At 32.0% G+C, this 15,686-nt stretch overlaps 3 protein-coding genes across 3 annotated transcripts in view; 2 read left to right on the top strand and 1 right to left on the bottom strand.

The window, feature by feature from the left end:
- Positions 1-1,290, top strand: part of GABA-B-R3 (gamma-aminobutyric acid type B receptor subunit 3) — a 46,756-nt gene extending 45,466 nt beyond the window's left edge. The window contains exon 16 of the mRNA XM_090101527.1: positions 406-1,290. Within this exon, the coding sequence (XP_089957653.1) occupies positions 406-1,290 (885 nt within the window). The remainder of the gene's footprint in view (positions 1-405) is intronic.
- Positions 1,291-4,087: 2,797 nt separating this feature from the next.
- Positions 4,088-5,570, top strand: LOC149909179 (uncharacterized). The gene is made up of 3 exons (XM_090120277.1): positions 4,088-4,241; positions 4,592-4,719; positions 5,392-5,570. Exons 1-3 carry the CDS (start codon positions 4,088-4,090, stop codon positions 5,536-5,538), a joined length of 429 nt encoding a protein of 142 aa, XP_089976403.1. The 3' UTR covers positions 5,539-5,570.
- A 1,266-nt stretch (positions 5,571-6,836) lies between these two features.
- Positions 6,837-14,892, bottom strand: LOC149909178 (putative fatty acyl-CoA reductase CG5065). The gene is made up of 11 exons (XM_090120253.1): positions 14,810-14,892; positions 12,398-12,497; positions 11,633-11,749; positions 11,374-11,496; positions 10,915-11,040; positions 10,597-10,744; positions 10,167-10,268; positions 9,563-9,749; positions 9,028-9,134; positions 8,696-8,825; positions 6,837-7,093 (listed from the first exon to the last, which is right to left on the bottom strand). The coding sequence occupies exons 1-11, from the start codon at positions 14,890-14,892 to the stop codon at positions 6,871-6,873; spliced, it is 1,446 nt and encodes a 481-aa protein (XP_089976379.1). The 3' UTR covers positions 6,837-6,870.
- Positions 14,893-15,686: the final 794 nt, after the last annotated feature.

Genomic DNA, 15,686 nt, shown 5'->3' with positions numbered 1-15,686 from the left:
TTTGTATAATCTTTTAAATTGTAAATTAATGTTAATTTATTTTCAATAGGACTACGGGTACTAAATGGCAGGAAAAAAAGGTTAATGAAATAATAGAGTGTGCATTTTTCAGTGTGTCTTTATATTTCATAGTTTTACTGATTTTCAAATAGATATTCAGTCAGATTCAAATAGACATACGCATCTAGAATAACACGTTTTATCACTACAATCAATCATATTTGTGTAGAAATTCTAACAAATAACAACACAAAAGCAGCACTAGTGATCATTTTTCTAGATTTTGAATACTTTTACACACAGTCTCACCATTGCATTGATTTGGTACACATATTGTGTGATAAATTTGAACGCACTTTACAACTCAACAAGAACTATCATACCAAAACAGCTTTTATGTTTCAGACTGAATTGAACACTGTCGAAGAGGAAGGCAATACGTATGACAAAGACAGACGAACGCCAAGCGTGAGTGGAGGTCTGCCATTGCTTCTCCTCTCAGTGTTACCCCCAGTAATACCTCGAGCAAGCTGGCCATCTGCTGAAGCATGCCGAGGAAGAAATTCAGTCAGTTTTAGTTCCCAACCTAAACTCAACTACAGAAAATCTCAACAAGCCATCGATTTGTACAACCTCTGCTTAAACAAACGCGAAGAAAACCACGGCTTTCTACAAAGATTAAAGAGTCTATTTGGAAGTCGACCTTCTAGTAGGAAAGCTTCAACGATGTCCATCGCAGATCCTACAGGACAGAGTATTGCAGCTGCATTGAGAATGCACGTTGGTATGATAGCTGGCTTAGTGCCTGGAAACCGAAAGCACTCAATAGTACATTCCTGTAATACTCTTAACGTACCGAATCCAGAATTGAGATTGAGGCGGGAATCGTACGCAAGAAGTGGCCCGATCATTCGTATAACAGACGATGAACCAACATGCTCATACAATTCAAATAAGAGCATACCATCGTCAAATAAATATGTAGCAGAACCGGAGACAAAAGTCAACTTCGTTCTACCCAAAACGCATAAATCAGTGTCTCAAGGTTCCTGTGAAAAAATAAAGGGCTCACCGCGCTTTCCTCATCGAATATCCCCTGCAGCTTCCAGCCTGTCTACATTAGATACGAGACGAAAAACTAGCGCGGATAGTGTATTCAATATAAGCAGTGCTTTCGATGAAAACAGAAGACATAGTCATCAGAATGTTGTCAAAGGTCCTGACAAGAATTTGGAGAACAAATGGAGGTCAACAGAAGACGCCAGGCCTGGTCCATCAACGCGACATTAAACCGTGCCAAAATATATTTGTAAATTACTAGTCAATGTGTGTAAATTAAGTAATATAAGCTTTACTAGTACCTGTATTAGATCTTAATAGTTTTATTGTCAATTAATATATTTTGTTCCTTGTTAGCCAGAATCCATACTAATATTATAAATGCGAAAGTAACTCTGTCTGTCTGTCTGTTACTCAATCACGCCTTAACTACTGAACCAATTTGCATGAAATTTGGTATAGAGATATTTTGATACCCGAGAAAGGACATAGGATAGGTTTTATCCCGGAAATTCTACGGGAACGGGTTTTTCTTTGAAAACGCGGGCGAAGCCGCGGGCGGAAAGCTAGTCTGTTATAAAGGTAACTTTACTGTAAATTTTTCCTTATCTTTTTCCGCTCCGATAGGTTCGATTATTAAAGAAAGATCACTTTCCTATCTTTACGACTAAATTTATGCAACTCCAGCAGAATTGCGGAGATTGTGGTATTAACAATTATTTCTAAGCCATAGATTTTGACTTATAGAGCTTAAAAATGTTTTAAAATTTTTATTTATTTGATAAAGACAAATGCGAATGCTTTTTTACTTTGTTTTTTTTAACGTTTGTCAATCTCGTTTTAATCTTTTCTGGAGGCCTAAGAAATTCGGTTTGATTTTCATTTAATCTATTAGAAATATATTTTCTCAAACTATGTGTAATATAAACAAAAAATCGTGTAAAATTAAAAATATAAGGGAAAAACACCAAAGAGTAGAGATAAGTATGAAATGATATAAAATAAATATATAATATTCTATGTGTGTGTAAAAATAATATTATTTATTTATTTACAATGTTAAAAAATATCCAAAAAATTACGGGAACTACAAAATTATTATCTGTACACCTACTTAATTGTATAAATTTTATTTAAATGGTGTACCTATGTTAAGAAGAAAATTGTGAAAGTATTTACACAAAGAAAGCAATAATATAGTGAAAATATACCTAAGATTGAGTTAGTTCTCTATTAAGTAAAGATATTAATGGATATAGACTCTCCTATAAATACTATTAGAGCTAGCGCGCACGAGCAACTTTGTCTCCGCAACTATTTTGTCTCTCCCATCAATTTGTATGGGAAGTTGCGTCGCTACGTGTGCGCACTTTCATACTAGCCCATGGGTGGGAGAGACAAAATAGTTGCGGAGACAAAAAAGTTGCGGAGACAAAGTTGCTCGTGCGCGCACTGTCTTAGCGTCTATTATAGAAGTGTTCAAATTTTTAAAATCGGCAGTGAAATATTTTAATAAATCGTTAATATTTTGATGTGTGGAACTCTAATAAATTTATAAAATATCGATTGTTGTTTTATTATCTATCCAACTAACATTATTAAAATATACTTTCTAAAACATAGGGCGTATTCAGAAAGAAAGCTTGAAACTTATAAGCGCTTATCGGCGCTTGTCATGTTCATATATTTTCCTGCGCGGGTTACCAGCGCTGACAATCGCCGATAAGCGCTTATAAGTTTCAAGCTTTCTTTCTGAATACGCCCTTAGAATATCCTCTAGTTTTACATTTAATGACAATTATAGGTATTTTAAATAGTTTCTAGCGACATCTGCAAGTTGCGATTGCGAGAGAAGTAGGGTTATTTTTGACAACGTAGGTATGTATGTGTGCATCTATAGCACGCTCCACAACCTCAACGACTTGTCGTATTATATATTACTAGCGGTCCGCCCCGGCTTCGCCCGTGGTACATATTTCGCAATAAAAAGTAGCCTATGTCCTTTCTCGGATATCAAAATATCTCCATACCAAATTTCATACAAATTGGTTCAGTAGTTTAGGCGTGATTGAGTAACAGACAGACAGACAGAGTTACTTTCGCATTTATAATATTAGTAAGTATGGATGTGAGTTATGTCAATGGATTCATCTACTGAGAGTGACACTGTGCAACATCAATAAAAATTGCGCCAGTAATTAGGTATTTAAACACAAACACAACCAGTCTTCAATATTAGTTAGTAGATAACAATATTAATAATACACTATTTTATCTTATTTATCACACGGGTCAATGAAATGCGTCTCAGGGACAAGATAAAATGAACTTCCTTTATTTATAATTATTTTAAACCAACTTAAAAAAGGTATGATAATAAATTTATTATACGTGTAATCATTTTTGCATCAATAAAAAAATATTGTAATGTATGTCTATTATTTTATTATTTTGTAGTTTGCATCATATCTCAAGATATATTAGAATTTTGATCTATTCTTTGAAGTGGTGGTTCTTTTCTTTCCAATGACACAAAATCTACCTTAACATGCACATAATATTACGTTTTAGAGCAACTTGTTAAAAATCGATTTACCTAAGTTATTCCATCCATGCGTCCTTTACCTTTGACCGCCTCCGTGGTTCAGTGGTTGACGCGTGAGCGTAGCATCGAGGGGTCCTGCGTTCGAATCCCGGTGGAGACGAAGAAAAAAAAATGTCTCGGTCTGGTAGGACACAGAAGTCTGATCACCTACTTGTCCCTAAAGAGAATCGACCAGTGAAATAGATGTATAATGCATTTGCCCCTTACCCCACTAGGGGACACGTCGTGCATCCTTTAAACGTTTATATATATTGATGTTCTTACTTTTGCATACGACGTATTAATTTAAAAAAAGTCTGATAATTTTTTTTACACCATTTATCATCAATATTTATTAACAATATATGACATTTGCACTTTCGTATCAAATAATTATATTACTCCTACATAATACACGTATTCACGTCGTATTGTAGTTTCAATATGAATTTGAAATATTCAATAATAATATTATTATGTATTCAAGTGCATGTTTTATGTGAAACTGATTATTCTGATGATATGGACCATGTGATTAGTTTATTATTAAATAGTGAAAGTGGGGAAGAAAACAGTGAATCTGAGATTGATGAAAAAGGTTTGTAGAAAACAAAATAAACCCTCTAAATACACATTAAAACTTCCTAAACTGCATAAGCCTATAAGGGACCGGATATAATCCTTTTGGTACCCAAGTATTAAACGATAAATAAATACAATAAAAGATAAATATAACCACAGATATAACTCATAATAAAAATAAATAAATGGAAGGGTTTTGTATAGGTCGATCTGGGACATTAGTCTGGGACAATATTAAATTAAAAAAAAAAAATGCTTATTTTCAGAAACATTTTCAGTTACAATCATTTACTGCCAGTTCCCTTGTTATTTAATTCATAAATTAATATTTTATCTGTGATACTAAAAAACTCTACATTATTTCAGAAAATAAAATAATATTTTCGGATGGTTTATGGAAATGTGGTGATTGTTCAGACTCAAATATAATAAATCCTATTTATTCTGAATCTTATGATGTGGATACAAATTATGGAGATGATATGGAATTTCAGGTAAACATAATTAATAAGTAAGTGTGTGTTTATCTCGCTTTCTAAATTGTGAAGATGTGTGAATGTTTGTTACTCTTTCATGCAAAAAAGATGAGCGGATCGGTATGAAATTTCCTAAAGAGATAGATTTCACCGGTATTATCTTCTGACCATTTTTCTTGTAAATAAGTGAGTAATTTTTTTGTTGTCGTGTCGGTAGAGTTACTAGTAAATTTTACTATTTAAAAAGCATCATTATTTCTTGCACTCTTTTTCTATTACCTTCAACCTATTAATCTTAATAATTTCACCGTCATCATATTTCGATATACGCACACGATTAATAATCTTTATACTTTACCAATATCTCAAATATAAAAATGTGTTTGTTTGTCTTACTTTCTCCGTGTCACAATAGAACGATATTTTTCGTAAGTTTTTTGTGGCTCTATATGGAGTGTTTAGAGAGTATACAGAATGAATATACGGGATGGACCATGGATGAGAAGTACCTACTTAAATACCAGGAGATATCTTTCAATGCTATTTCTTTTTAAAAATAAATGCTTGTTTTCTTATGTATCTATAATATGGTTTACAATAAAGAATTTTTCATTCATTCATTCTTTCGCATAGTAGTTCCTTTGACCACGTTGCCTTCATTAGTAATGAATATAATGTATTTTATTCTAGTTTGCCCTATCCATTGAGAACACACGCTGCGTGACTATATCTGCAGACGACGCGTGTCTCGTTCAAGTGAGATCTGGCAACTGTGTCGGAGATAGTGTCACTTTCAGTGCTACGGGAGCCTCGCATTATGATGTCACTGCTTATTAATATAGTTGTATTAATTAGTGATTTATTTATTTATTGAATTGAAATTTCTTTATCGGGATTGGAAAAAAAATTTGTGTAACATTTTTCGTTACGCGCGACATTTTCCGTTACGCGCCATCTTTTTCTTATCCCTACCACGCGTGATTCGACGTATTTCTGTAAAGTTGCATATATAGTAAATTATTTTTTGAAAAATAAGGTCATAAAGAAGTTTCGCTTCTTACGTGTGTACACTAGTACACGCACACATTTTTTGTCCCTAATAATAGTATACTAGATTTCCACCCGCGGCTTCGCCCGCGTTTTCAAAGGAAAACCCGCATAGTTCCCGTTCCCGTGGGATTTCCGGGATAAAACCTATCCTATGTGTTAATCCAAGTTACCCTCTATAGTGTGCTAAATTTCATTGTAATCGGTTCAGTAGTTTTTACGTGAAAGAGTAACAAACATCCATACAAACTTTCGCTTTTATAATAGTATTAAGATCCCATAGAGATATTCCTTTAAGTTATAGAGCTTTCCACCCGTGACTTCGCCCGCGTAGTGAGGTATATAGGATATAATATTATTATAAGTAGTTACGATTGACGAATTTTTCTAATAGTAAAAACCAGATAAAATTAAATGAAACACAGATATTAAATTTCTACAATTTATTTATAATTACTCATTCTTAATTTTAAATCTTAAAGTCTTAGTTTTCTTGTATTTTATGTAATAAATTGTACATAATATTATAAACAATAAACATCCATCATTAATTAATTAACATATCCAATATTAAAAACATATCCATCATTTATTATTTATTAGATGTGATAATTGACCAATAATTACTTATTCTACATAAGTAATTATTCGAGTAATTGAAAAAAATACAATGGACTTATTGACTTTTTGTTATTTTCCTTCTAATGACAATAAATACAAAATAATGATTCTGATGAAAACAACAAAAAAATAAATAACACTTTATTATCATACTAGCTTCCGCCCGCGACTCCGTCCACGCGGAGAAATTAAGATTTATTTATTTCTACGTATTTTTCCGGGATAAAAAGTATCCTATTTTATGCCCAGGATAATAAGGTATAATTATACCAAGTTTCATCGAAATCGAACCGTTAGTTTTTACGTGATGCCTTCACATACAGACAGACAGACAGACAAAAATTTTTTTAATCACATATTTGGGTTTGGTATCGATCCAGTAACACCCCCTGCTATTTATTTTTTCAATATTTTCAATGTACAGAATTGACCCTTCTACAGATTTATTATATGTATAGAAGATAATGTAGATTGTAGTTATCACTTAATTTACCTTATTATCTATTTACCATTCAAGAGATATTTCTTAACACCATACGCAAATATTTTCATGTACTCGTTCCAACATATCTTACGAGGGTCACATTGGAATTGTTTCTTATCATTTTCATCGAGAGATTCTATAAGTGAGAGCGTTCTGTTGCATTTTATTGTCCAGGATGTTGTTGTGAAGGGGTATATTAAGTCTCTTAGGTGCTTCGCCCGGTTGTGCTCCTTCATGTGCCTGAAAAATTACAAATTTACACTCAAACTTAGAAATAAACTACGATTGATTTTAAATGTCGTTTCTACCGATAACTCCTACTACTTTTATTAACTCGCTTTTTTTAGCTTCACCTGTATGTTTGTATATTACCGGTATGTTTGTTTATAAGTTATAACTGACTCATTTATTTATTTTTTATTTAGATTTTGACCCACTTTAACGGACAGTTTTAATACGAACTTATCAAGGATCAGTGACAATACAATAATTTAATGAGTTTAAGCGTATTATTTTTGTTTAGATATTAATTAGGTATAAGAGATTTTCTATAGACACTTTTTCTCGACTATATTAATTATTAGAGATTATTTTATAGCCTTATTTATTCAATTGACGACGCGGTTGGCGCAGTGGTAAAGTAACTGCCTACTGAGCCGACGGTCCCGGGTTCGATCCCCGGTCAGGGCAAATATTTGTGTGATGAACTCAATTATTTGTTCTTGGGTCTGGGTGTTATTATCTATATAATTATGTATTTATTAAATATTATATTTATCGTCGCCTAGTACCCACAACACAAGCCTTAATTGAGCTTACTGTGGGACTAGGTCGATTTGTGTAATAATGTCCTGTAATATTTATTTATTTATTTATTTATTTAATTGAAGTATGATCATTGATCAGAACCAACAAGATAAATCAAAAGCACCTTAATAATTATATAAATAAGCTAACCAAGCCATTGCAATATTTCCACAAATATTAATTAGTTAATAAACGTGACGTAACGTGTTAATTTTGCGGCTTATAATTTATTTGTTCCCTCCATTTTGAACATTTGTGGCTTTGGCTATTCAGTTTCACACGCCGTGAAATTCGTACTTGATTATTTATGCATGTATAAGTACATTGTATTATTTATAATAATGTTAAATTTATTTCTCTCGTAGTAACAATTTAGTAATTTGTCCTCTTACGCGTAATGTATGTATTTGAACACATTTTGGGACATAGCTGGAACATGGATTAAAATACATAAGAAAATTTATTATTTTAAGTAGGTATATTTACAGCAGGCAGCGAAAAAAATATTTTATTTAGTGATTAATCATTTATTATTCTATAGATTTACATGACTTAAAAGAAAGACGATATTATTATAAATTTTGTGTATAAAATGGAAACGGTATTATCATTCAACCTTGGTAATACAGTTTTATAGACACGAACAAAGCAAGCGAAACAAAAACCTATAAAAATGGTAGGCGTTTAAAATTTCAATACATTCGCTGAGAGATAATATTGAGCCCGTGAAACATTGCCTATCGTTTTAGGTAGGCGCTTTTATTTTATAAATATTTTATGAGGATCTCTATGAATTTTGAATGTTATTGTGGCTTATTCCAATATAATAAGTTCTCTTCACTAAAAGTAGTCTGTACTAATTATGAAGTTGCTCTTGTTTTTTTTTTGTTAACAAAAATAAATAGGCTGTCGATTGGGAAAATTGTGTTCTACAATTATTTTAATATTGAACATTATGTGTATGGAAACAAGAAAATTAATATTTTAATTTAATGAGTTTTAGAATATCATTAATATGATAATATAGTCACATACCATGGTTTCTTTCCTCTGATGACCAGGCCCGCATCAGCTAAGAAGAGGGGTATTGTTTTAAAAATAAACGTCATACTTTTAACGACTGCTGGTGACATGCTCAGTAATATTTGCTTCTGTTTTCTTTTGCCTGAAAATATATAACATAAAAAATCCACAAATAAGAAGTAGGTATATATTATTCTCTATTTTATTATGGTTTGAACAATAATTTTGCACTATGGACAAATATAATATAGGCCAAGAATAATGATAATTTATATCTGAACTTAGCGTTTGTAAAAAAAACTAAAATTGTGGTTTAAAGTTAGCAAACATAATATGTTACTTACTGTAATCATGTTTTCTACTCTCTTCTAAGAATAAATTAGACGCATGTTTCCATGTTATGGGGTTGACAGCACTGCTGCAGATGTTGTAGACCAGCACATCTTTTGTTCTATATACATCGAAAGTGAAAATATTTTATTTTACTTATAACAGGAATAATAATAGTTCCCTTCATGCTCATGCCTTCAGTGTTGGTGACAACAACGATGAGAAATAAAGTGGTACTTAAACTTATTACCCTTTTATTTATTTTCTACAAAAATTGAAAAAATAACATACATATGCCATCCTAAATCATGATGATGATGGATTGATAACATCATATTTGTTAGTCAATGTCTTTAAATGGAACAAAACAAAATGTGTAATGAAATAAAAAAATAACCGAGACTATGATTACTAACTTAGTTAATATTTGTTATAACAATATAACAAAAATCATGAAATGGTACGTAGAAACCTGCGTCGATTAATCAAAAGTCTTTTTATTTCCGCTAATTGAAACAACTAGATACACCATTATCATAAAATACTCACTTATTTCCCTTAGCCGCAGCCAAAATAGTCAAATTAGTGACGTAATCCACAGGAATAAGGTCGCAAACCACATCGTCTCTCCCATAGGCAGCATTGGTGAGACCTCTAGCCACATTACTGAACAGGGCCGTGGCTGCCACCCAACTGTCAGTCCAGCCTTTCACAGGTTCGTGGAGAATTGGACTCACTAGAAGTGATTGTTGAATGAATTAACGTGTATAGCAAATAATGGAATACAAACAACAAGAGCAACGGCGGGTACACTTGGCCAGCGTGGTCGTATAGGAAGCTCTTATAGGAAGCTTGCGTTTCGCAGTGGAAGCATAAGGGACCGACGATGATGATGAAATTTAAAATGTGTCATTACTATTTATTGATATTGTGAATGTTAATTGACATACAAAAAAAAATTCGTATCTAAGTTTCATATTTTAGTTAAAGAGTATTATATTATCTGTGGTTAAAGTATTACTTTGACCATTACAAGGTAAATAATATATCAGATTAATTCACTCCAATTTTACAGTACTAAATCAGAATAAACTATGCATTTAATATACAACACAATAAAAATAGATTACAAGTACTGGAGTGTGAAACTTACCAATAGAAGGCCTGACTATGATTGAAGGCATGTGTCCTCTGTCTTGATCAAGTAGAACTTCACATAGGGCCTTTGAAAGTGCATACGGATTCGGGAACTTTTCTGTAAATACCAAAAATTTATTATAAGCATTAGCTATGGGCTTTCTGATAAACATGTACCAACGTTTTTTAATTGAAAAAAATACAATAGAAAAAATTCTTGTAACCTATTGATGGCTCTTCATGATGATGGTTTATTTTTTGCACATTGATATAAACTAGATATCAGTTATTTATAAAACAAAACTATTATCCAGCAACTAGGCACGCATCAATGAGTTTCTGATTAGTTATTCGTCTTAAAAAAGGAGTTAAGAGTTAAAATAATGATAATGTCATTGAGTGAGAGGTACTAAATAGCTTAATGGATAATGATAGTAAAATCATACCTAAGAATGCATTAACCTTCTTCTCATCAGTACCATGTTCTTTAACAAATCCTCGAACCTCCTCCACATCTCTGGGAGGTGGGTACAGTTTCTCCTCAATGACCAAATTATTCGAATTAGAATATGCCGTTGAAATATATACGAATGACTGTAAATAGATAACAATAAAAAAATCAGCAAAACAGTTAACAAGCATAATATATTAACTTACTTTGCGCTCTGCAAATTCATCTTCACAATATTCCATAAACTTTCTACTATCAGAAGTTCTTTCCCTAAATAGCGCTTTTTGTACATATTTTATTTCAAAATACTTACGTCCAATTTCTTCATATTCTTGCTTAGCTCAATCACTTTTCTCGTACCTTCTAAATTGACGTTCATAATCATATCAAAAGTGTCTGCAAATCTGACTGTAGCTGCCGAATGGAATACTACTGATACCTTGAAAATACAACATTTTTTAAAAATATAATGTTGTGAGGATGGATGTATGCGTATGTGTATGTATGTATGTTTGTTACCCTTTCACGCAAATACTACTGAACCGATTACAATGAAACTTAACACACATATAGAGGGTAACTTGGATTAACACATAGCATAGGTTTTATCCCGGAAATCTCACGGGAACTGGAACTATGCGGGTTTTTTCTTTGAAAACTCGGGCGAAGCCGCGGGCGGAAATTTAATAAATTATAATTGTAATGAACTAAAAAGTACTTAAAATAATGTGCAAAAATGGCAAAAATAAAGACAACAATGGCATGTACTAACCTGGTCAATTAATTTTTGTCTATCTGCATCTTTGATTCCCAGTTCAGGTGCTGTTATGTCTCCTTCAATAGCAGTCACTTTTCTCAAATCATCGGGCCTTGTTTCTTTTAATTTCTCGAAAATCTGTAAAAATGGTATACTTATATAGAAAAAGTTACTGAGTCACACAAAAATTAAAATTGATATTTGGTTATCTAGCCACTAATTCAGGCTCTATTTAAAATCCTGTGAAAAATACATATTATGTAAGTATTCTTACCGGTACATCAAATATTTTCTGCAGCCTTTTGCCAGAGTCCTGTCCTTTCTTTGGCCTTATTAAAATATATATTTTATCGATATCCTTGCAATTATATAACAGCCGCTCTACGAACAACTGTAATTAGATTTTATAAAAATTTCTTAATTAAAATAAAGAAAAATAGTCCCAAAGTATCAGTTAATTTAATTTCTCTCCGTACGTTGGGTTGTCTGGGAGAAATCGTTATATGGCGATAACTCAAAATAATTTGAACACCGATTATTCAAGATTATCATAGAAGCAGAAGGTTTCCAGTATTATATATTAATTTATAGGTAAAGATGTGATTGAATAACATGAAAATGTATAAGTAAAATTAATTTAAATGAGACATTATAATCCTTCGTAATCACTTTTTATTCTGTTTATTTATCATGATAACCTTTAATTAAAATATTTTATGAAATGATTTTATTTATTTTGACAACACATAATATTATTCTGCTCTGTTTAAATGGGCCCTCTACACAATAGGCAGCGTTGGGCCAGTAGAACCAATCACAATAGTGGCCAAAATGTCTATGATCGGCCATCATTGTAGATGTTTTTTTATAATCGCCGTAAAGGCAAACATTGACGATCATTTGTTGGGCCAACGCTGTCCACTGTGAAGAGGGCGCATAATGATTAATTTCCATAAAACGTTCTGACATTGCACTTGATCAGCTTCACCAATCAAGGTCCTTTTCAATTAATGTTCTTAATAATAAACAGAAGTCATACCTTTCCCAGAAACCCAGTAGCGCCCGTGATAAATACGGATTTCCCCGCGTAAAAATCTTCGATCCTGGTATATTTCTCATTTGATACAGGAACCGCACTTCTACGAACACGAATAAATAGTCAAATATAAAATATTATAAAAAGGAAAGTTAAGTACCTTATAATTTAAATTACTTTTTGAATGTTTTGCAATAACAAAACATTATTAGTAGATACATTATACAGATACCTACTTTTATTATGCATAATGCATTTGTATCAACCGAAGATCGAAACTAGAACCCAGATATTTCCCTAAAATTATGTTTACTTCCTATAACGCCATATTATTTTCAGTATTATACATAAGAAATATCAAAGGATCGAGGATATATCCTTGAAGTACCCCCTGTGACTCAGATATTAATATAACGTACAGGGACTTCAATCCTACCAGTAGAAAGGATCTAGGACAAAGATTTTGACAATTAATTCTCTATGGAGTTATGATAAGTAAAAAAAGCATGTCTCTTTAATATTACCTAGGTTATTTTTATAATTTAACTAGCGGTCCGCCCCGGCTTCGCCCGTGGTACATAATATGAAAAATAGATGTTGGCCGATTCTCAGACTTACCCGATATGCACAGAAAATTTCATGAGCATCGGTCCACCCGTTTCGGAGGAGTATGCAGACTAACATTGTGACACGAGAATTTTATATATAAGAAGATAATAGTCATTTTAAAGATAAAGTAGATATTATTAAATTGAATAAATTGTAATGAAATTTTGCTGAGTATAAAAGATAAAGACTCTTTTTAGATACTCGGCAAAATTTCGTAGTTCCGAATTTATTTTCATTGTTTAAATATGCTAGACTACAATTTACAAAGTATTTTAGTGGTGCTTTTTGTTTTTTATTTTTCGGCCGCATTTCATGATCTTACTAGAGTCGTAAATTTAATGATGTTGTTTTAAGCGTTTTAACATTGTAGAAAATCACTAGTGTCGATTTTAGATAGGACAATGGAATAAGTTTTTCGTTTAATCCATTTGTATGCAAATATAGTTTGCATTTTGGAAACAAATTATAATGTTTGTTGTAAAATTGTACCCAATTTTCTTCCAGTCGTTTTTTTAAATGTTATATATTAAACTAGATTTCCGCCAGCGCGCGCGGCTTCGCCCGCGTTTTCAAAGCTGGAAACCCCGCATAGTTCCCGTTCCCGTGGGATTTCCGGGATAAAACCTATCCTATGTGTTAATCCAAGTTACCTTCTATATGTTTGCTAAATTTCATCGTAATCGGTTCAGTGGTTTTTACGTGAAAGAATAACAAACATCCATACATCCATATTCCATACATCCATACATCCATACTTACAAACTTTCGCCTTTATAATAGTATTAAGATGAAAGTTATAGATACTAATAAACAGTGTTATCTATATTACGTATATAAAACTCAAAGGTTACTGTTAAAGTGATCTATCAACGCACAGCCACTGGACGTATCGGGCTGAAATTTGGTATGCAGGTCTACCTGCCTACCTGAGTTAGGACGTAGGCATCCGCTAAGAAAGGATTTCCCGAAATTCTTGCGGGAACGGGGAAAAACGGGGATGCACGTACAAAGTCGTGGGTGGAAGCTAGTTATAAATATTTGCAATGTGTAACTATACTAGTAAGAAAATGCGAGTATGTTTGTTTGTTCGTCCTTCTTTCACGCCGCAACAAGGAAGGATTAACGCTAATATTTGTATAGTTTAAGAAACAGTTACAGGGCCAGGAAATATAAATATTATTATTGTTTATTATGCTTTTTATATCGAAACAACGTTAGCAGACCCGTTCTTGATAAAAGAACCATGTGAGGTATGGGGCTCATACCTAAACCACTGAGCTAAGGTATCTAGTGGTCGTGGATTATTACAAATTAAAATATCGAAATGTATATCAACACACGTTCAGTTTTAAATTTAAATGATAAACGACAATTAAAAGATAATTTAATTATCGTTTACTTATCATTTATACATTTATTGCTCTATGAAGGCTCTATGCTCAAAAACATGGACTCCTATGTCCAAGAAAAAAAAAATTAAAAAAGAAGAAAATCCCATTGAGTAATTCCCACCATTTCCAAGGGCAGGGCAAGTCTTAAATGCAATGAAAAAGATTTGAAATGCAACTGTTCCAAAATTATATTAATATGAAATTAAAAAAAAAAATACTTGTGATAGACTTCACAGTACATAATTACTTTCAATTATTTCCAATTACTTACAACACTTTAATTACAGCACTTTTATCCATTTAAAAACAAAAAATATTAATTGCATTCAACACACACATCGTTCCACACTCAAAAATCAAGCAGTCAAAAACATGCATACTTCTTTGCCCACACGAAATAAAAAATAAAAAATACCCCGTAGAGAAATTCGCGCCATTTCCCAGGGCTGTCACCGCCTTTCTATTGACACACACGACACACCGGACTACACGATACATAATTGCATATTACAAAGGACCGTAGCTGACTAACAGGCGGACAATGCATATTTTTTATTATATAGGTAATTATAACTTAAAGAGTAATACGATTGTAGAGGCAGTTTTAATTAAATGAATTTTGTAATCTATGGTTTTTCAGGTAACGCGATACATACACTGTTATAAATCTTATAATATCAAGACGTTAGAAGTTTGATATTTATGTACTTACATGATATTATTGTGATATTATTACTTTAAAGGTAAATAAAAATATCTATGGTAGATTTTTTACCTACATAATATATAAATACAATAATTGTCACTATAAAAACAATAGAAAAAAATGTAGTAATGCGTAGGTACGAAGGTAACGTTCTGGTGACAGAAATTCTCAGGTGTGGTAAAGAGCAAACAAAGAAGTTTAGACATAGAGCCTGAGACATCATATTATAATAATTCACTGATTGTGGCCTCTGTTCTGTTATTAATCTTTACATCAAATACTCAAAATCAAACATTTTTTTTCTAAATATAAACGAAATTAAAGTTTACACCAACCATAAAAAAACATCATTTTTGATTGTAATATATTTTATTATTATTATTTGGATCTTCTTATCGTGCGTACTATAAAATACGAAAATTATAAAATTTATTATTTAATTCTAGAACAAAGTTCGTATGTTTTTGACGTATACTCAATACTCAATACGTTGGAATGCAAATATTATAAACATATTTTAAATACGCTGTATCATCCTCAATTTATCACTGGTTTAAAATAAACATGGATTATTTAATTAATTTTG

This window comes from Colias eurytheme, chromosome 4 (assembly GCF_061535395.1).
Source record: "Colias eurytheme isolate Ceu_HAF_F1 chromosome 4, ilColEury1 Martin Lab GWU primary, whole genome shotgun sequence".
NCBI lineage: Eukaryota > Metazoa > Arthropoda > Insecta > Lepidoptera > Pieridae > Colias > Colias eurytheme.
This window is presented reverse-complemented; position numbering and strand designations above follow the sequence as displayed.

Coding starts and splice junctions, on each gene's coding strand:
- LOC149909179 (XM_090120277.1), top strand. CDS start 4,088: ATGAATTTGAAATATTCAATAATAATATTATTATGTATTCAAGTGCAT. Junction 4,242..4,591: donor ATCTGAGATTGATGAAAAAG/GTTTGTAGAAAA, acceptor ACATTATTTCAG/AAAATAAAATAATATTTTCG. Junction 4,720..5,391: donor GAGATGATATGGAATTTCAG/GTAAACATAATT, acceptor ATTTTATTCTAG/TTTGCCCTATCCATTGAGAA.
- LOC149909178 (XM_090120253.1), bottom strand. CDS start 14,892: ATGTATCGTGTAGTCCGGTGTGTCGTGTGTGTCAATAGAAAGGCGGTG. Junction 10,745..10,914: donor AGAATATGAAGAAATTGGAC/GTAAGTATTTTG, acceptor ATCTATTTACAG/TCATTCGTATATATTTCAAC. Junction 7,094..8,695: donor ATCAGAGGAAAGAAACCATG/GTATGTGACTAT, acceptor GTAATTTTTCAG/GCACATGAAGGAGCACAACC.